Source organism: Anomalospiza imberbis, chromosome 1, assembly GCF_031753505.1.
Source record: "Anomalospiza imberbis isolate Cuckoo-Finch-1a 21T00152 chromosome 1, ASM3175350v1, whole genome shotgun sequence".
NCBI classification, from domain to species: domain Eukaryota; kingdom Metazoa; phylum Chordata; class Aves; order Passeriformes; family Viduidae; genus Anomalospiza; species Anomalospiza imberbis.
In genome coordinates this window covers 36,671,680-36,694,108 of record NC_089681.1, presented here as the reverse complement: position 1 = coordinate 36,694,108, position 22,429 = coordinate 36,671,680, and the positions used below count along the sequence as shown (strand labels likewise).

General features: G+C 41.4%; 1 protein-coding gene across 3 annotated transcripts in view; it reads left to right on the top strand.

The window, feature by feature from the left end:
• The first annotated feature begins 2,499 nt into the window (after positions 1-2,499).
• NKAIN3 (sodium/potassium transporting ATPase interacting 3) overlaps positions 2,500-22,429 on the top strand; it is a 337,279-nt gene continuing 317,349 nt past the window's right edge. The window contains exon 1 of one of the 3 annotated variants that reach the window (XM_068187959.1): positions 2,500-3,088. In XM_068187959.1, coding sequence (XP_068044060.1) covers positions 3,035-3,088 — 54 coding nt within the window. In that variant the 5' untranslated portion in view covers positions 2,500-3,034. The remainder of the gene's footprint in view (positions 3,089-22,429) is intronic. The other 2 variants (XM_068187971.1, XM_068187966.1) reach the window with 2 other exon arrangements.

Genomic DNA, 22,429 nt, shown 5'->3' with positions numbered 1-22,429 from the left:
AAATCTTAGAGATTCATAAATCTCTAAGAAACTTACTCTCACTTGTCATGGTTTAACCTCAGCTGAAAACACAGCCTCATGCAGGTACTTACTCTTCCCCCACCCTCCCCTGATGTGACAGAGGAGAGATTCAGAGAGTAAAATTGAGAAAACTCATGGGTTGAGATAAACACAGTTTAATAGGGAAAGCAAAAGTCATGCATACAAGCAAAGCAAGACAAGGAATTCATTGACTATTTCCCATGGGCAGACAGGTGTCTAGCCATCCCCAGGAAAGCCAAGCCTTGTCATGTGTAACAGTGACTTGGGAAGAAGACAAATGATATCACCCCACATGTCCCCCTCTTCCTTTTCCCTCTAGCACTATATGCTGAGCATGATGTCCTATGGTATGGAACATCATTGTGGTCAGCTGGGGTCAGATGTCTCAGCTGTGTCCCCTCCCAACGCCTTGTGCACCCCCAACCCCCTTGCTGGTGGTGAGGGGTGAGAGGAAAAAGGCCTTGAGGGTCTGTGAACCCTGCTCTGAGGTGACAAAAACATCCGTGAATTATCAACACTCTATCAGTACAAATCCAGAACACAGTCACATAGTAGCTACTGTGAAGAAAATCAACTCTATTGCAGCCAAAATCATCACGTTCTCCACCATAGTATTTAGCTTCTTCTCAGAAGAGCACTATTCTTGGGGAGAAATAGAGGAAATAGACCTCATGTCATTGATGTAAAAGCAGGGCCTGAATGTGTTGAGTACAAGCAAAATCTTCTCAGTACTAGCTCTTGGCATTTCATTCTGGTTCCTTACCCATCCTGCCATTCTTATTATTAACCTCTGTATTATTTGGTTTAACTCAAAAGATTTTGTAGTCTACTAAATACTTCAGTGAAGGCCAGAAAGATGATGATTCCTCTAAGTCTTTGCTATAAAAAAAAATTATCCATAAAATTTACCAGCTCACAGAGCCTGGCACATTGTATTTTTGGCAACCATCACCTTTTCAGTTTACTTTCATATCTTCAGGTATTCATCCTTCAAAATATATATGTTCTCAGAACGTGTAACTTTAGTAAACTTTAGCCCCAGGTAGAATTTTGTCTTAAAAGCCATACCTAGAAATACAAATCTCAGGTGGTTTTATTAAAGTTTTGTACACTGTACAACGTGGGTTATATTTTGTGCTCCTCAAATACATACCTAGTCAAATACACATCCTGGATGAACAGAATCTCTTTCTTACTTGTCTTCTTTTTGCTCCTTTGGATTGGTATTTAAAACTATCTTAAATGTTTTCCTACTTAAAAGTGTGAAAGAAAAGGGTAAAAAAAAACAGCTTTCCAAATCTAATCTGACACAATACTGTTTTACAGTAGTCTTGTAATTACTTGATTATTGTTGCTACTATTTAATATAACAATGAAGAGCTATATGTACTTGGGGGATACAATACTGTGCATTTCACAGACACATTAATCAGATAACTCACTAAAATGCCTTGTAGAAGATAAGGTTTTGGTTTCGTGTTTTGTTTTTGGGTTTGTGATTTTTTTTTTTTCCCTAGGGCAAGCTTCAGTGTTTTGCGGCAGAAGTCTCTGTATTGTGGAACAACAGCTGGTAACAGGCTGTAGGAAAGTGCTGTCTGGTAAGTGGAACATGCCTTCATGCCTGTAAAAAATAAATTAATTTACCTATACTTTGTTGGAGAGGGGAAAAAAGAAGGTAGCCAACACTTCATCCACACATCATCCCCCCGCCGTATTTTTAAGAGAAAGTGAGTATATTTGTATTTATTATCCCGCCCCGGAAGATTACTTGTTTATGACCAAACTACATATATACATGATCTCCACCGATCCTGTTTCTTCCAACTGCCCCTGGAGAGGCCCCTGCAGAGCACTGTTTGTTCATCCATCTCTTTGTACTTGGCATCTCTATGGACTTGGCAGTGCTGGATTAACGCTTGGTCTTGACGATCTTAGGTCTTTTCCAACCTAAACCACTCTACGATTTACCACTGCCAGGAGCGGTGACTGCCGGAGCCGAGTCCCTCTCCCCGGAGCCCATTCCCAGTTCCCACTCGCGAGGGACAGCAGGAGCTGGCACAATGGAAGGGAAACCCCTTCCCCCAGCACCGCTGGTGAGCGGACAAGGAGGGGATGGAACAGCCCGAGCAGCAGCCTCAAGCACCGAGACACTCGCCGGGAACAGGCTCACTGGGTACCGCCCGGCACCCGCTGGCAGAGGGCACCCGGCCGCTGCCAGCGGGACTCCCTGAGGATCGGGGTCCTGGCTGCTTTTCCTGCCCCCGGAACCCACTCCGACCTCGGCACGGCGCGGGCGGCGAACAATGGCCCGCGACCGCCCCCGCGCTGCCCCGGCCGGGCTGCTCCGGGCCCGCCCCGCCGCTCGGCGGCCGCCGCTCCCCGCCCCGCCTCGCCTCGGCCGCCCGAGTCCCTTGAACTTTCCCCGGGCGCTCGCAACAAGCGGCCCACGCCGGGCTGCCGCGGCCTCCGCTGTTCACACAACCCCCTGTCCCTTCCGCCAAGTTGTCCTCAAGCACAGCCTGCCTTCGGAGCCTCCAAAATCCCCGCAAACTGCCCGCCCGGGATCCCCGGCACAGCGCCTGAGAAAAGTCCGCCGCCGCCCCCGCTCCTCTCCCGTTCACACCTCGCACAGCTCCCGCCCTCCCTCGCACGCCCACCCGCGCCCCCCGCCTCCCCACCCGCGTTCCCTCTGCCCACCCCGCCCCGGTCCGCGAACGCCCACCCCCGGCAGCTGCCCCTTCCCCAGAGCCAGACCCGGCAGAGCCCTCCGCTGCCGCCGGCTCCCAGCCCTGGGGCCGCGCCGATCTCCCCGCACGACTTCCCGCCGCCGAAGAGAAGCCCCTCCACAAAGGAGCGAGGCAGCAGGAGGCGGGGGATACACGCACTCCCGGCCGCTCCGTCCGGATGCGGTGAGCCCCCCGCTCGCCTCCGGGGCCGCGCCAGTGCGGGAGGGAAGAAGCGGAGCAGCGGCGGCGGCTCTCCGGCTGCCACCATGGGCTGCTGCACGGGGCGCTGCACGTTGATTTTCCTCTGCTCGCTGCAGCTGGTGAGTGCCGGGGCACGCTTCGGCTTTGCGGGGGGTGGGCAGGGACGGGCGCTGCCTCCCCCGCCCGGGCCCGGCCGCCGGGGGCGCGGAGCGGCGCTGGCTCGGCCTCGGAGCTGTCCGCGCCCGCAGCCCCGACGGCGCGCCCGCCCCGCGCCCCCGCGCCCCGACCCGTAAGTTTCGCGGTGCGACGCGGCGTGGGGCCAGAGCGGCCCCGTGGCTGGGGGACGGAGAGGGCCGGCGACCCGAGGCGGGTGCCGCGGCGCCCCAGCGCGGGCGGCTGTCAGCGCTCCCTGCCTGCGGGAGAGCGGCTCCCTCGCCCCGGTGTCGCTTCGAGAAGGTGTCACTCCCCGCTGGTTCCGGGCAGGGGCTCTCCCCGTCTGCTCAAAGTAGAGGCCGAGGGGAAGAATGAGGTGACGGTGCCCCCGGTCAGTGCCCGCGGGGCGGCGGCGGGGCCGGACACTGCTGGGCGCTGCCGGCGCGGTGGGAAGATGCGGGGACCGGGATCGCCGCATCTTTCTTTTTCTATTTTTCTTAACCCGTGTAAAAGCGGCGTGTGCCGGCCCTCTCCCTTGACTTTTTTTGGGGGTTCCTTTGCTCGACTTAAGTATTCCTCAGCGTGCAATTGAAACAACAGAACGGTGCCGCTTCTTCTCTTTGTTTAGTGGAGTTGGCATATTTATTTTAGAGAAAAGAGTTGTTGAGATAAATCAGCGCCAAACAACAATAATCCTTCATCTGGCTCATTAGCAGGATGATAAAATAATGCTCTCCCCTTAACGGTAGTCCCTGGTCCCAAGAGTGTTTTAAAAGATTTTTTTCTCTTTTCTAGTGACTCAGTGCCATCATTTTGCCACATGATCTCTCTTAAAATGAGTGGAGTTCCATGTGTGTGTGTGTCTGTGAAGAAGAAAATTGGGATGCATTTAGTGGGGGGGGGGGTTTGTTTGTTTATATTCGTAATCCTTTGCGAGCTTTCGGTTTTTCTCTTACAGCACTTTGAAATCGCTTCTGTTTCAGAGGTAATACTCCAGAAGTAATTGTACATATTGCATTTGTTTGAAAATCCCCTTTAATTTTCAAGGCTTTGTGCCAGGTTCTTAGCCTGTGTAAACTGGTGTGTCTCCATTGTTTCCAGTGTGAGCCTGGACCTTATTCACATGTGAATAGAGTGATGGACTTAGTGCGGTATAAGTAACTCAACGGCAGAACCTTGCCCAGAAACAGCAAGGCGGCATATGATTTGCACTTATTGTAAGGAAAGTGTTTTGTATACATTGCTTTAATTTTTTCTTTTGTATCAGTTTTGTGCTAACCACTGCAGCAGAATTGCTCCTGATTTACATCAGGAGCATGTGGGAGGGGAAACAAACCCTATTTCTTCAAATATATCTCTTTGCCAGTTATGAGGATTATAATAACTGTATTTACTATTCTGTGGAATTACTGGGAGTCTATAAAAATTGAAGTAAAGTGTGAATGGCCACCATAATCTGTAGAGAAATGCATAAAAAGTATTTCAGGAAAAGAGTCATGTTTTATAAAAGACCTATCAGATGATATAACAACTTTCAAAAATTACTTAAATGCATAGTTTTTTCTGCTGTTTTTACATGTTTTATAGTGATGCTCCACTGTCATATATATGTCTTTCGGATGCTGATAAATGTCTGTATGGCAAAATGCTGTCATTTTACTTTATTTTCATTTAAAAATAGAAGTCTTTGTTTATATTCAAGAAGTAACCTAGTAGATATTATGTCCTGGTTCCAACAAGACGGGATTAATTTTTTTTGCAGTAGCCTGGAGGAGGACCTAGCAAGGACCTGGAGGTTATCCTGTACTATCTCACATCGTTTCCAGGGGTGGAGGAAAAGACTCTCTTCCAGGGAGAATGGGCTCCTTCCATTTGGGGTAGCGTGGCACCAGTCGCAAGCTGGAGAGACCAGTGGGGTGGCCCTGGTTCCAAGCCAGGGGGAGCTTGGATGCATGGCTGCTGGTCTGGTGGGGCTGGATCAAGCATTTTGCATGTGAATCATGCTCTCTTCAGCACGCTTTTAATATCAATATTGTTGATGTTACTATTCCTTTTCTTATCTCATTGCTGTTTCCAGTAAATTGTTCTTATCTCAACCCATGATCTTTGCTTTTTGTGCCTCTAATTCTCCTCTCCAAGCGCCTGTAGGGGGAAGGGAGAGGGGGTGAGGGAGGAGAGAGTGGCAGCATGATCTGGGGAGTCTCAGTGGGAGAACTAAACTGGGGAGTATCATTCCTGAGCCACAACGCATGAACTTAAAGCTCAGATGCTGTCCATGATATCAGTGGTGGTAGTGTTCAGTTTATATATGTAGAAGCTAACACCACATAGAGTTTAATATTTTTCTAATATCTTAGAGGTGATGAATATAAAACATATGCAGCAAAACAGCATCCCTGGACATTACTCTCACTGAGATTTATTTTACCTTGCATCCATTTATGGAGGGGTGATTGTAGACAACATTTAAATTAAATCTTGCAAAATCCAAGCACTTGTAGTGCTAACTTGTAGAATTTCAGAAGTACTGTTGATTTATATGACTTGAGGAAAAACTTTTAAAAGGAAACATATGGGCACATATTTAAAAAAAATAAGTTGTTTGCATTAGTTGTGTTCTGGTCATGTCCGAAAAGGGCAACACCTCAGGCTTAGCCTTAGGATTAACTTTTAGATATTACCTGAGAAAGAACTATCTAATTAAATACACTTGGCAACACCTTTCATAGCATGTGTGTACTATGTAGATTCTCTTCTGTATAAGATGGAAAGTAAAAAAGCCAAATCCCTGGAGACATGTTCATAAACAAGATTAGCTTCTTGTTCTAAAGAAGAGTGCACTGTTCAATGTCCTTAAGGCACAGTTTCTTCATTCTTTAAAACTTTAGTCTTCTCTAACTTTTGCCTTCTTTATCCCAGCAACATATAAACAGTTGAGGCAAAAGTGAAGAGGAAAACTTACTGCATTACTGTGAATAAAATACCATTTCTCTAATGTTAACCCATTATGTGTGTTAACTGCGAGAAGATTTGCTTGTAATTTTCAGTGCTGTTTGTCAGGAGATTTTTGACATAAAATGGCAATAAGCGATTTTCAGTCATGCATTATTCCATTAAAGTGGAGGTTTTTGGCTGACACCTTTTACGTTTTTATTATGAACACATTTAAATGTTTAATTCAGTAATCCTAAGGACAGTCTGTAAGTAGTCTTCTATCATTTAATAATAACTTCATTTATAAATGGGAATCCATATCATTATGAGTAATATGAAAAAAAAATTGAGATGGAAGTGTAGGTGGCACAAGTTCAGGAAAAGCTCTTAGTCACTTTCAGGGTTTTATTGTACCCCTTCAGGTGGATTCTGCTTCTGAAAACCAAGGAAATTTAATGAAAGGAGAACTGTATCTTGCCCCACCGCCCCTCCTTGATCTTTCACTGTTTTTCTCTTCCTGACTGAAGCATTATCATATGCTGTTGCCAAAGATGTCTGAGCAAAGAACAATGAAGTGTATGTGTATCTTTTTGTGCATAAATATATCATTAAGATCATTAGGAGCTATGTATACATTGGGACAATATATCATAACATGATATGAATCCTTTGGATTACAGCCATAATTCTTAGTGATGCCACTAGAAATCTTGAGACATTGGCCTTGTCTGTACTAGAAAATTAAACCAGCTCTCAGAGATTGTTGCTGTGCTATTGCAGACACCATGCCATAAAACACTAAAAGATGAAAATGTTTGGCTAATAAAACAAATTCCAAAAATATTAAATTCTGGAAGGGGTAAATTGACAATGAATTGCAGCAAGATTTAGCTGTGTGAATCCAATTGGTGTTAATAAATGTCACACAGTGAAAACCTTCATGCTGGTTTGTAAATGTGTTTCTGAGAAACTACCTTTGCAGGATAATGTTGTTTCAACACTTACAAGAAGTGGAAGTTTTTGGGACATAGAAGTATATAGATAAACACAAAGAACTCTAAATACAGGGATAGTGCCTGGGATTTTCAAAGTGGTGAAGGGATGGTTGATGGAAAGTGTGACTAAATCCCTTCATGACTTTGACAGTCTCATTTCATGTGTTTATCCTTGGGCTCCTCTGCACTGTGTTCATTCTGTAGGTCCTGATTTAGAAGTGTATGGTTTATCCAGTTATAGCTAGTGTAAAATAGGCTGTTCCCTACTTAACCTGTTATTTTCCAAATAATGAAAGTGTCAGCAGGCCACACTGAAAATTATTCCAGTGGAAACACAACTTCTGTGTACTAATGTTTTGACTACTGTTTGTTTGGGAAGTGCAGTTGGTCATTTTAACAGCCTAATCCCTTTCAGTATTCAGAAGATTTATAGTTATGATTGCCATTAACATTAATTATATTGATGTATGTAAATCCTTGCATTTGGAGATGAGCCTGTATCGATTAGAATGAACAATACTGTTTCATCATTTGTTACTGGACATCTTAGAATTTCAGCAGTTATGTGAGGAAGCAATTTGTGTGTATATCATGCATAGATTTTTGTCTAATTTTTAAATACTTTATAGAGCTGGATACTCTATAACTTTGACTCTTGGTGCTTGTATGTTAGAACTGACAGATACCAGTTATTCAGTTAACAGCTCAGGGATTCAAGGAAATTGATAAATTTGAGAAAGTAAAATCTTTGAACCAATAAATTTCTCCACTTTTTACGTTGATAAAAGAATCACCAGCCCATTGATCTGGAGATGAAGCATCTGTCCACTGATAAAAGAGGAGGAAGTTGAGGGAGTGCCTATTGTACTAGCAAGGATGGAGAAAGCTTGGGGTTTTAGCCCTGGTTGCAGGATGTTGCACTTTCTGTTATAACAGCTGAGGTGGGAATGGTGTTTTCCTCTGATAACTCATAAGATATTTCCAAAACATGTAACCATTGCTGGTGGCTATACCTAAGAGGCTGATACACCTGTAATGTGGGTGTATAGTTGTATTTAACCTTAACAGGAGGGGTAGGTTGTGTTTGACCAACCTGATCTCCTTTTATGACCAGGTCACCCACCTGGTGGATGCAGGAAGGGCTGTGGATGTTGTCTATTTGGACTTCAGCAAGGCCTGTGACACTGTCTCCCACAGCATACTCCTGGAAAAGCTGGCAGCACGTGGCTTGGACAGGAGCACTCTCTGCTGGATTAGGAACTGGCTGGATGGCCGGACCCAGAGAGTGATGGTGAACGGTGCTGCATCCAGCTGGGGACAGTCACCAGTGGTGTCCCTCAGGTGTCCCTCTGTGCTGGGGCCAGTTCTGTTCAATATTTTTATTGATGACATAGATGAGGGAATTGAGTCTTTCATTAGTAAATTTGCAGATGACGCTAAGCTGGGAGCTTGTGTCGATTTACCCAAGGAAGAAGGGCTCTGCAGAGAGACCTGGATCGGTTGGATGGATGGGCAGAGTCCAGTGGGATGAAGTTTAATAAGTCCAAGTGCCAGGTACTGCATTTTGGCCACAATAATCCCCTGCAATGTTATAGGCTGGGGTCTGTGTGGCTGGACAGTGCCCAGGCGGAAAGGGACCTGGGGGTACTGGTAGATAGTCGGCTGAACATGAGCCAGCAGTGTGCCCTGGTGGCCAAGAAGGCCAATGGCATCCTGGCCTGTATCAGGAGCAGGGAGGTCATTCTTCCCCTGTACTCGGCACTGGTGAGGCCGCACCTTGAGTGCTGTGTCCAGTTCTGGGCCCCTCAGTTTAAGAAGGACGTTGAGGTGCTTGAGCACGTCCAGAGGAGGGCAACAAGGCTGGTGAAGGGGTTGGAACACAAGCCCTATGAAGAATGGCTGAGGGAGCTGGGGTTGTTTAGCCTGGAGAAAAGGAGACTCAGAGGTGATCTTATGTTCTCTACAACTTCCTGAAGGGTAGTTGTAGTCAGGTGGGGGTTGACCTCTTTCACCAGGCAGCAACTGACAGAACAAGAGGACACAGTCTCAAGCTGTGTCAAGGGAAATACAGGTTGGATATTAGGAAAAAGTTTTTTACAGAAAGGATGATAAAGTACTGGAATGGACTGCCTGGGGAGGTGGTGGAATCACCATCCCTGGATGTGTTTAAGAAAAGACTGGATATGGCACTCAATGCCATGATCTAGTTGAGGTGCTAGGGCATGGGTTGGACTCGATGATCTTGAAGGTCTCTTCCAACCCAGACATTCTTTGAATTCTGTGAACATTGGAACTAATATGCTGCATCCAGTAGAACTACTTGAGTTAAATATTTACAATCCAGAAAATATATGGTATTATATATGTTTTAGGATCTCTCTCATGAGGAGCAAGAGAGTAAAAACTAACACCGTTTTCCACTTTGTGTTTTTGTTTTATTTTGAAAATTGCTAGGAGTTATCTGTTACTAAAACACACGTTCTGAGCTGGTCAACACTGTAGGATTTAACCTCTCCATGCACCAGAAATTCAGCTTCAGAAGTGAAATTCCCTCCTGTCAAAGCTTCATGTAAGACTTCCTTTGTGCAGTGTTCCAAAGTTAGAATCTCAAAACTTGAGGAAACATGAACTTTCAGACCACTCTGAAATTTCTGAACTGGGTAAATTTGTGAAAAGAATCATGCAGCTCTTGCTTAGTTTTAGAGTACATCCACCCCAGCAGGCTATTTTTCTACAATTCCTGGCTGCTCTATGGCCGAGGGATGGTAAATTGTAATATAAATATTTAATGAATATATTTATACTGATGAAGTTAAAGAGTTAAGATTTCAATGATAATAATGACAATTAATACACTGAAAATTGTGAATAATATAGCTGATCTTGTCTATAAGGCCAGAAAGTTTTGTAAATAATTATTTTAAGAACATTCAGTTATGCTGCTGATCTGCTTCTATTTCAAGATCTGCTACATTCTACCCAGACCTCATTCTTGGGACTAAGAAACAAATATTGTGGTTTGGAAAGTCATTGGAATTCAGGATAGTATTGTTGGATCTAAATGGAATTTGGGAAGGACTTGCAGAACTTGAATACTTTGTAGGTTTATTTTTTTAGATCATATGGGATTGATTGCACTTGCAGTTGTTTAGGTGGTATTTAAATATTGCCAATTTTCTGAGGTTTAGATCTGAAATAAAAACTTGTAGGACTAGTTAATCTTAGCTCATGTTTTCAATCTGTATCTTACTTGGATCTTATAGGTACAAAGAGGCCCTTTTAGGACCAACTTACTAAATTGTCAAATAAGTAATAAAATCACAATACCTTATTTTTTCAGGTAAAAGTGTTGCATTTTGGCCCCTCTATGATATGAATTTAATTGATTAGATGACCAAAGAAAGAGTCAAACCAGTCACGCCAATCATTGGACTTGATATTGTACAAGAAAAGTGAATGGAGGTTTTGTACTTCACTCGATTAGAACTGGAGTAAATGAATGCCTTCCGTACTTGCTAAGATGATCACTTCTTGGATGTTCTCAGTGTAGCCAAGAAGCAAAGGATCCAGGATGCAACGTGGAGGAAATTCTGATGGAATACAAGAAAAAAGTCATAGTGGGTTTATTGGATCATGTTTTTGAAAGAAGTTTTGGAAACTCCATCCTTGAATAAATTCAAATTGAGCTAATCAAAAACCTGATCTAACTGAAATTTATCTGATGTCAAATTTGGCCCTGCTGTGAATAAAGGTTTTACCAGATGACCTCCAAAGACTTCTTGCAACTTAGGTTATCCTGTGATTATATGATCTCATCGGACCATAAGGAATAAGGGTCTTCAGTTCTTTGTGAGGAGAGTATTTAAAATACACAGTAATTTGACTTATTTTGAAATAATTACTTTTGTAATTTGTTGTGTTTTTAATATAGTGTAAATAGGCTTGATATGGCAATACCAATTCTAGTGTTCTGTTGTATCTCTTGGTGTCAAACTTTGTTTAAACAAATGAGAAGTACCTGTGATTTCCTTGAGATTTATTATTTCATAAGTAACAATGCTGTGATACAATGTTGTATATCAGATCTTTTGAACTCATTGAAGCAAAATATATTTCATTCAATCAGTCTTGTAATTAATTGCTAAGCAGTCATTTTGGGGCAAAAAGCCTTTTACTTCTGTCTGTGCAGAGACATGAACTGCACATTTTTGGTTCTAGATGACTTATATGAAAGACCAGTAACTGTGTTGTTCAGGAAACTGATAACGTGATACAGAGTTTTTCACCTCTAGGTCACATTTTGAAATTCACTGCAGGTTAGATAAGGGCAAATGTCATTATGAAATGTTTATATTAAATTATACTGGTCTTGCTATAGCCTCAGTATAAAAATGTCATCTTAATATAGAGATTGGTCCTAATTTCCACCTTTTATGCTGTACAAGAAGGGTGAAGGTTGGTGGGCATGGTACTGTGAAGACCAAAATGATGGTTTTGCCAAAGTTTCCTTCAAGTCAGCTTATGAGGGGTGCTAGCATGATAGTGCAATGAAGTTTGCACCACTACCTTACTTCATACTAGACATGATATCTTTGTAAGCTTTATAACTGATATCAAATTAAAATGAAAAATAATGTTTATTGCATTGTTTTTGTGTAAATTTAATATTTTTTTACTGGACAGAAAGAACATTTCTTACTGCTTTTTATTTAGTACAATTTGTCTTGAAAACAAAATTCGGGCAGTAGCAAATAGAAAGTGTCTCACTTTAAATCTTGAAGCGGCTCAGTTTTGTCCAAGATGAAACAGTTTTCTTCTCATCTCTCATGAGCAGTTAGTGCATACCTTCCTAAAGGGTATGCCAACAGGTTTTGGATCAGACACTCCTACGCTGAGTGAGACTTGCAGTTCCTTGACACAGCTGTGCCAGCAGCACTATGACAGGTTTTACTGAGTCATGGGCTATCTTTTTTTGCTTCCGTGTGTGACCAGTGAAATCTTTGTAGTCTTGCTATGGATCTGTGCCTTTGGTAGGTCTGCAAAAGACAGTGGTAGGTGGCATTATCACTGTACTCTGATCTCAGGAACATACAGAGTGCTTAAGACCCTGGTAATGAAATGGTAGTAAAAGATTTTATTTTAGACCTTTTACTTTTTACTATACTTCCTTATCATCCTGTCTTTCTTTAAACAGAACCCTATCTTGCATTTAATCTCAACTCAGATGGATTTTTTAATGCTGTGGTGATTTGGGACTTGTTCTTACAAGTTGCTGAATGCCCTACATCTCTCATTAAAGTTGCTGAAAGTCATTCTTTTACATATAGGCTCTTTATAATGGTAGATTCAAGCAAAGGCAGCCATGAACCCCTTCCACCTGGTGAATGCCAGTAGTACAGTAAAAAGCAAAGGAAAAAGGAGACTTTTCTACTTAATAGAGCAACCAGTTTCAGCCAGAAAAATATCCCTTATGGAAGTGAGTGCTGCAAAGAAATAAAATTGAAAACTTTATGAAATGCAGAAGGAAGATAATTGTTAACATAAATTGTAATTATTTATGTTGAGAGTTAGTCTTGAATAATCACACTTGGTTCTTCCACAGGTCTCTTTTTTTTTTAGTTTTTTTTTAGGTTTTTTTTTTTTTCAGTTTAATCAGTACAGAAGTTTTGGCTGAGAGTAAGTATAAATATATATAAAGGGTATATGCTTGACAATGAGCCCAGTGAAATTCTCTGAGAAGGGTTTTTGCACACACCAAAGGAACTACAGATATAGCAAAGTAGAATAATACCTAGGAGATGAAGCATGAACAGGAAGATTCTGAAATGCTTTTATAGTTAAGGAGATTGTGGGAGCATGGGATGAAAAGTATGGAAAGGTGTATTTAGATGAATGTAAAAAAAGTGGGATGTGGAAGCCCTCTTCATCAGAGAGATGAAAGTTTTCTCTGTGTGTGGGAGGAATTCCTGCCTAAGGTTTCACTGAAAATAAGATCTTAAGGATAACATACTGCTGCAGCTGTGCCAGTTGCTCACTATTCTGTTGTGAAGTTACTGTGTTAGTGTCAAACCCTTTGAATAAAAAATGCCAGGGGAGCAAAATCATATGATGATGATGGTGTTTCCTGGGGAGATTAGAATGACTGGCATGTTTCTCATCCAGCTCTAGTTTTTGCCTTTGGTTGAGCTTTGACTACTCTTTGTTGTCCTGGAAATGCTGCAACTTCACTACCCTGTTGGCAGTTCCTGGAATCTCCTGTGAGCAAAGGGCTCCTGGAGCTCAGGAGCGTGCAAGTGAAGCTCAGCACAAGCCACAGTGGAAATGTGTAGACATGTAAATCTGTATGAGCCTAGAAAACAAAACAAAACAAAACCAAATCCCCCCAAAAAATCTTCCAATTAAGTGCAGCTTCTTAGATGGACTGGAAAAAGCTCATGTCTAAATGAATTTTGGAAACAGAATTCTGTTAAAATGGAGCGCATAGAAAAACATTCTTCTGGAAGTTTAGTCTCCACCATCAACAAATAAAAAGCTGAAGAATTCTAAAGCTGGAAACTGTAGTGCATTATAGTACAGGAATAAGATCACAACAATATATAATTTGCCTCTGCCAGTGAGCTGTTTATTTGTCCTGCTAAAAGTTTGCTCTATCTTTCTATTGCAGAATAAGCAGGGTGTTTAATTTCTCTAACATATATTTGTTTCATGAATTAAGTAGACATCATCAGGGTAAGTATGTTTATATTTTAACTGGAACAGAAGCCTTGCTGCTCCTACTGATTGAATAATTTGCATCACAGAAACTGAAAAGCCTCTGCATCCTCTAATGCGGATGGAGTTACTCAGAATACTGAAGATAGATGGTCTTCCCATAGAGATCTTCATAGCTACGGAAGATTCTTTAATCAGATTATAGTCAGTTAGTTTATAGTCATTTGTAAAATACCTGTTTTAGTGTCCCCACCAACATGAGCATTCAGGAAGCCTAAAAAATGCTCAAAATTGGGGGACATTTTTGTCAACTACCTCTTTTTCCAATTCTTATGTTGGTTAATCACAGATTTGTGCTCAGCCTCATTCTTCTTCTGATAAACCATTTCTGTTCACATCAACAGGAAATCTTGGCTCAAATGCCTAGCTGTGAAAGGGTGCACTATTTCCATTTTCACATCTGTTGCTTTTTTTTTTTTTTTTTTGTTATTTTTTTTCCTGGAGCCAAATTATTTGCTCCCAACTCTCCTCCCAGTTATTTTGGAACAACATCCAAATTCTGATCTTCATCTGTTTGTCATAGTAAGATTCAGACCCTGTTCCCCAAACCAGTCAAGACTGTTAAAATTCACTTGTTACTGTAAATGGGCCCCCTACAGTGTTCTTATCTAAGTGTTTTGCAACTATACAACATAAGTTTTCTTTAGTTGTATAGTTGCCACAGTTATTTGTGGTTCTTCACATGTTGGTTGCACAGCATTATGAAAAGGTCTGGTTAGTTGAGAAAAGAAGGGAATTTGAACCAGAATGATAACAGATAGATGAACTAGTAGTGCCATCAACTGTAATGCAGTTATTAGAGCACTTGGAATGGGAGTGTTAGGAGGGACTGAAAAAAATGCTTCCAAGCCTGGATTTACAGTGAAAAATTAGACATATGAATGGCAGTACTATATAGAAACTTCATTCAACTGTCAGAAGAGAGTTATATATATATATATAATAATAATATATGTTGAAATATATTAGTTGCCATGAATAGCTTTAGGTTTATATTACTAATGTATAATTTAGTCATAGTGGTTTGATGAAAGCCAAAGCTGACTGAGTTGTGCCAGAAGTAACCGCAAGGTGCCAAAGTTCATTTAAGTTGGATTAAATTATGAAGCCCTTCCTTTCTCTCATTTCTCTAATATGTTTTTTTCATGAGTTAGCCATCATGAAGATGTGTGTTTACATTTTAATTGTAACCAGTTACATTTGTTAATCTGTACAACCGTAATCAATTGAATGCACTGATGACTCTTTCAAAGAGTAGCCTGTGCAGCTGAGATGTGGTATGCTGCCTTGCACAGTGATAATGCAGGTGTAAAACAGGCTCACCAGGATGATACTGACACCCCATCAAATAATTTCATTGCAATTTTATATCCATGAAAGGTTCCAGATTTCAGTGTTTTAGTCAGTATGTGATACTTGCACTGAAAGCTGAGGAACTGTTTGTGCACTACCTTGTGGCCAAAAGAGTATCAGGTTAACCCAAGATCTCACTGAAATGAGATTCTGGTATATTAATTGGAGCTGTATTAATTTAATTATTTTTTAGCTTTATTATGTATTTGGTTCTCTTGGTCTATCTGACCCATGAACTTCTTAGCCATGTGAATTTCTTAGTTTTTGCTGAGATTTCTAGGCTGGACTGTACTTGGTCCACATGTCAGTCAGGCTGGAGGGCTCCAATACTGCTGGGGTTTCACTGTGGGTATTCATCTTTTCAGAAGCTGAAGTAAATAATGCCCCAAGTTCAGGGCCCTTTTAGAGATCATTTGAAGCACACTCCAGCTGAGGTTGGTTCTGGAACAGGATGTGTGTCTGAGATATACCTGCCTCAAGCACTTACAAACCAAAACAGATAATGGAGTCAGAAAAAGAAGCATGCAAATGTTTTTCTTTATGCTCTACAGAAAGTCTCTGGAGTCATAGTTCAGGCTGGTTTTATGCTTCGTGGTTCTTCATGTTTCTACACACAGTTATGATTATTTCCTTTTTTATATTGGCCTCATGTGACTGTAAGCATATTAACACTTTGATACGCAAGTTCACTGTATTTGAGTGGGCTCATAATTTGGGGAACACTTTTCTTTTTATTTGTGTACTCTTTGCAAAGTGATTTAGAAGTGCTAAAATATATTGCAAAGACAAAAATCTCTTTCTGTTTCAGGAGGGACATAGTAAGCATGGATTCTCTTCTGGAAAGATTATTTTCAGGAGGTGACAGATTTGAGTTGATCCCTACACAATTAGCTGTCCTGCAGAATGAGACTTGCAAATACCTACAGCTGCATTGATGGGATGCTTCTTTGTGGATTCCCCCTTGTGTTGTCACCTCTGGCCACAGGCACTTGGGGAAGACAAGAGTCAGTCTCTTAAGGACATTCTGGATAACAGGAAAATAAATTAGTATCCTCAGAATACTGGAATTGGCCATCTGTATACAGGAAAGGGGCAGTTTTAAGTCTTCTGCTGATGTAAGCACTGTTCAATTTGTACTAAAAGGACTATGAGTTCATGGTTTTCTTATTATGGTACTTTGTCAACTCATTGGCTCAATCCAGTTTTTGGTGACTGGAATTGGCTAAAAAATTACAGGATATTCACTGCAATAGCAAGAAGAAATCCAAATCTCCTGGGTGGCAAACCTTAATTGTTGCATTTTCTCTGAATGACAAATGCACATCTAATCCCAACTGTCTAGGCAGAAGAGTAATTTTCAAGGCAGCCTGCTCACATTCAATTCTCTTCCTCTAAAAGTGAAGCAATAAATTATGCTGGTGTTTAAGGGGTAATATCTGTGACTTTAGAGAACCTAAAGTATCAGAGGCACACCAGTCTAACTGTGCTAAATGCTGAGCACCTCCTCTATCAGAGCGAGTAACCTCTTATCCCACAGAGAGCAGCAGGAGCTCCAGGTGCTGGCATCCTCACTCAGTGGCATCACTGCTCAGAGGGATTGAGCTGTAACTGAGGCAGCTGTGCTGCTGACTGGGCTTGGTGAGTGCAAGCACTATTAGAAGGTGCCATTAGATGAAGTCACCAAACCATTAGGAAGCCTGCAAAAATGAGTACCCTCTTCTAATCTGAAAAGTGTTGTGGTTGAGAATATACCCACTGGACATCCTCAAGGGAAGATTTCGTTCACACATAGTGACTCTATCAGGGTTACCAGCTGGCATTTCACCAGCATGAGACTTAGCCTTGTAACATTGCATGGATCCCTACATGATGCTGAGTAGTGCTGGTCATCTATTATTAATATGCTCACATTTTTTGCTAGACTAAAAGTATATTATTTTCTTAATAAATCTTCCATTACTTTAAGATGCTTTTAAGGTCTGTTCTGCTCTCATTCTATTAGTTGTGAACAAAAGCTTTTCAAATGTCAGAAGTTAATATATGCTGATATCTGAATAAGCAAGAAAATACATCTGATTTGGAGGCCATTTTCTTATATAATTATGTCTTTTAGCCTCATACACTGTTTTTGTAAAATATTTCCCTTTTTCCTATGTGAGTGCCTATTCATACACAATTCCAGTTTTACATTAGAAATATTGGCTGCATGATAGTGTGAGACTTTCTCCTAAGATGGTTATTATTTGGCATGCATAAAGAATTCAAAGACCTCTTAAGTTAGAGAAGTATTGTGTTTGCTTGCACAAGTTGATGGAGGCAGTGACATGTTTATTCTGCTTGGAGATGGCCAGAGGGAAGCCAGTGTGCACCTAGGAACTGTGAAGTTAGTTAGCAGAGAGAGAGAACTCTCATGCCAGAGAAGTACACCAACAAAATCTCTGTGCTGCATTAATAACCTGCTGCTAGTGGCCAGGGTCATCTGGAATGGTTTTGCCTTTGTTTCCCCTTGACTGAGGCTCAGCACAGGAGCAGATTCTCAGAACTGTGTTGGAAATAGCATCATATTTTCTAGAGTTCCCCTGGAAATCTCTTGCTATTTTGGTTTCCTAAAACTATGCACAAGACCTAGTGTAGAATAAACTTTCCCCATATTATTTAGCTGATGTAGGTGTAATTTTAACTGCACCATTTTTATTCTGTTAATTGCCAGATTAGTTTTTACTTTACCAGTAATAATCCTAATACAGGCATTGAATCTTACCAATAACCCCTCCTGCTTAGTTAATCTATTTCTGTCCTTCTTGCACGTTATTTTTAATCTTTAGGGAGCTTTGAACTATTTCTCAGAGCTATGCTCGAAACTTAGTTTGTAGCCTTTTACTGCCACTGCTGTTAGTAGACCTTGCTTGAGGCCATAGAGAAGTTGGGATAAAGCCAGGGAAAAAACTCAGGCTCATGTCTTAAGAACATCATCTTTTCATTTTTTATAAGCTTTTCTTGTCAGAGGCTTTCAAATTCTCAGAAAAGATTGCCTGGAAATTGAAGTGTTCATGCTTTTTCATAGCACAAATACAGATTTTTCCTTGGAAATTTTGGTCATGTCATGCTGGTGTGTTTACAAGCAGCAAGGTGTATGGTGATGGTACAAATGAGGTCAGTATCCCTTGCTTTTTCTATTATTAGATCATTCAAAACTCACTTTCTGTGGCTCTCTTGCCTCTGTAAATCTATTAACATCAGTGGAAGTTTGGTCATTTTTACTTGTTGAGTATGAGTTTTAAAAGATAACAGCTGAATATTTGATTTTCAGCATTCTTCACATATTTGAAAAAATTGCTTTGATATTAGATGTATGTTTAAAAATATTTCTTACCTCTATGTTTCAATAAAATGCTTTGTAGAGTTTGTGATTATAATGGTGTCACTGGTAGTTTCTCATACCATCACCATGTCTTTAGGGGGTTTGTGTCTCTATCCACACTGTCTTCATTCATCTTTGTCCTATTTTGGAAAGTGTAAAAGTCCTCACAGTTTTTGGCAGAAGGCTATTGTTACAGGGAAGACTCAGTCTGTAACTTCTGACCTTTCCAGAATATATTTTTATATCTCCTTGGAAGTAGCATGGAGGGATGATGATAAGGAAGTTGAAAATATGGCCAGCATACACACAAGTAGGTTCAGGAAATAATATTACCTTCTTTAATATTGAATGAAAAAAACCACAAAAATTATGGAAAACCTATTGGAAATCAGTCAAGTATGTTCACAATGATTTCAGGTTTTGTATTCAGCCATGATCAGTTTTCTTCATTTTTTTTTTGTGTTTTCCTCTAGTTTTTACTTTTTGGAGATGATTAACTGTGGTTTATTAGAGTTGCTGCAAGAGGCAAAATTTAGGCTTCCCTGCTGTGGTTTATTGATAATCTCAATCATAACATTGCAGTAACAGAATTCTTCACATTTAGCACTTTTATTTGACAGGGTAGAAACTTTATTGTGGCTGGAATTGTTGTCTAAAGACCTTTCCAGAGGTATGAGGAGAGACACATTACTAATGCTGTTGTTCACCTTTCAGAAGAAAGGAAGAGTTGTGAGCAAAAGCTGTAACTCAGGGCTGGAACCAATACATTCCACAGCATCATGCTAAAATAATGGTAGAAGGTAAGAAAACATAACAAATGGTCACCTTTCTGGTAATGGAAGACAAGATTCTTGAAATACATATAATTTGAGTTCTTCTCTCAAGGAGTGGTAAGAACTGGGGCAGTGGGAATATCACAGAATCACAGAATTGTTTGGGTTGGACGGGACCTCTGGAGAGCATCTCATCCAACCATCTGCCAAGGCAGGGGCACCTAGGACAGGTTACACAGGACACATTCAGGTGGGTTTTCAATCCCTCCAGAAGGGGAGACTCTGTGACCTCCCTGGGCAGCCTGTATCAACAAGAAAGGCAAACCCTTGTTTTAAAGATGTTTTCAGATACAGGTGCACTTTGTCATTTATTCAGGTGAAGAAAGCCTTGGCTTAGTTTTATTGCCTTTGAAAAAAAAGAAATATTCTCACTGAATTTTGTGGCAAAAGGGTTGTGATTCTGGTTTGAATGGTGCATATTTTCCCCCATTCTCTCACTGAGGAATTATTTTTACATGCAAAGTATATATACTATGGGTTAAACACTTCTCCATCTTTACTTTTCTATGAAAACAGCAAATTTCCCAGGGATTAGGGGTCCTTTTACAGGGATGTTTGATTAAGAATGTATTGTTTATACAGTTGATTCTGTCTGGAGGCAGATGATCTCTTGTGGCTGCTTTTGACCCTGATTTCAGAAATGGCTGAAAGGAAAAGTGCACAGGCTGAACTAAAACCCACAAAGGACTTGCAGTAGAAGTCATATCTAAAGATCATGTAACAAAAACTTCGTAGTGTTACATAATGCTTAGGTTTTTTCTAATTTGTGGGTTGCAGTCTTAGCACTGTTGGCATAGCTTCATTACAGGAGCCTTTTGGTTTAGATGTGACATATGTCAACAGGATTTTCTTTCTTTCTGTAGGCTGTTATGGCACCTTTTTAAATGTATAAACTAGGCTAAGACATCTCTCATCTATCCAGTGATGCAGCCATGTCCCTTATCAGGGGCTTTGCCATCCTAGAGCAGGTAGCTGTGGTATTAAAGTTTTCATGTGAGCTAAGAGAAGTACAGGGCAATTATAGCACGTATTTGTGATATAAACTGGATAGTACTTGCTTATGCAAAAGTGAGAATTATTTCAACTGCTATTAATTCTAACAACTGAATGGGAAAGCTGCCTGTGCTACTATTGAATGCAGAGTTTTGAGGCAGCTCTTTTGCCTTTAAAAATAGTGAGTTAACTGGTATGTTTTGAAGAATGAGAATCTCATTAATGGCAAGCAGAAAGTTGTGTGCAGCATTTGAACACTGATTATCAGAAAGATCTTTTGTCAGTTATGAATTAGGCCAAATGTGTTTGTTTTATGCATGTGTTTTGTTGCTTTAAAAAGTAGTTGTCAAGGGTTCTAATAATGACAGGAAATAAAAGTTGAAAGGATGGGAAGGAGAGCAATGGCAGGAGAAAAAGAATCTGCTTTTGTATGTGAGGATCTTGTTTCTGTTGCTGTATCATTCCAGCCTTATTCTTTTCAGCTAACCTCTGATAAACATATTGATCTCCGGGGTACTCCTCATTGCACAGATTCTAAATAAAGCCAGTAAGCCTGCTTACTTCTCATCTTCTTCATAAGCCTCATCTTCTCTTCTTCTTTGTTGTTGATCTGGAGAGCTTGCAGTTTCTCACAAACTTGACAAAAGGCCCATGTCCTCTGAATAACTGTTGGTGACTTGGAAATGCATTTTTTCCATCTTGGAATAGTTTTCTTCCCTATACACGTTCTTCTGTGGCTATTCACTGGATGTACAAGGTTACCATGCCTTAGACTGCCCAAAGCCATTTACTGAGTGGATATTTTTTGTCTTGAATCATATTTAAACACATTTCATTTTGGATCATTCCAGTCAACATGAGCCTGTAAAAGGCAGGTGCTGCTGACCAACCTGATCTTCTGCTATGATAAGGTGACCCACCTAGTGGAAAGGCTGTGGATGATTTTTACTTGGAGTTTATTAAAGCTTTTGACACCATTTCCCACAGCATTCTTCTAGAGAGATTGACTGCTTGCGGCTTGGGCACGTACACTTTTTGCTGGGTAAAAACTTTTGTCTGGATGGCTGGGTCTGGGAATTGGTGGTGAATGGACTTAAATTCAGCTGGCAGCTGGACACAAGTGGTGTTGCCCAGGGCTCAGTTTTGGTGCCTGACTTGTTTAATATCTTTATCAACTGGCTGAGGCAATCGAGGGCACCTTCAGTTTGCAGATGACACCAAGTTTGGCAGGAGTGTTGATCTGCTGGAGGGCAAGAAGGCTGTGCAGAGGGATCTGGACGGGCTGGATTGATGGGCCAAGGCCAATTTTAAGAGATTCAACAGGGCAGCAAAGCCCAGTCCTGCCCTTGGGTCACAACAACCCCATCCAGTGCTACAGACTAGGGACAGAGTGGCTGGAAAACTGCTTAGAAGAGAAGCATCTGGGGCTGCTGGTCAAGAGCCAGTTGAACATGAGCCAGTGCATGCCTAGGTGGCCAAGAAGACCCATGGCATGCTGGCTTGGATCAGAAATAGTGTGTGCAGCAGGACCAGGGCAGGTATTGTCCCCCTGTACTTAGCACTGGGGAGGCCAAATCTCAAATCCTGTGTTCAGTTTTGGGCCCCTCACTACAAGAGGGGCCCAAAGAGGTGCTGGAGCATGTCCAGAGAAGGGCAAACAGAGCTGGTGAGGGGTCTGGAGCACAAAGTCCTTTGAAGAGCAGCTGAGGGAGCTGGGGCTGTTTAGCCTAGAGAAAAGGAGGCCCAGGGGCGACCTTATTGCTCTCTAATGACTACTTGAAAGAAGGTTGTAGTGAGGTGGGAGTCAGTCTCTTCTCCTAACAAGTGATATTTGGAAAAATGTCTTCCCTGAGTGGGAGTTGTCAAGCATTGGAGCAGGCTGCCCAGGGAAGCGGTTGAGTCGCCGTACATGAAGGTATTTAAAAGACATAGAGACGTGGGACTTAGGGACATGGTTTAGTGGTGGCATTGGCAGTTGTAGGTTGATGGTTGGACTTGATGATCTTAAAGAACTTTTCCAACCTAAATGATTGTATGATTCTGTAAGAACTCAAGTTAGAGGAACCA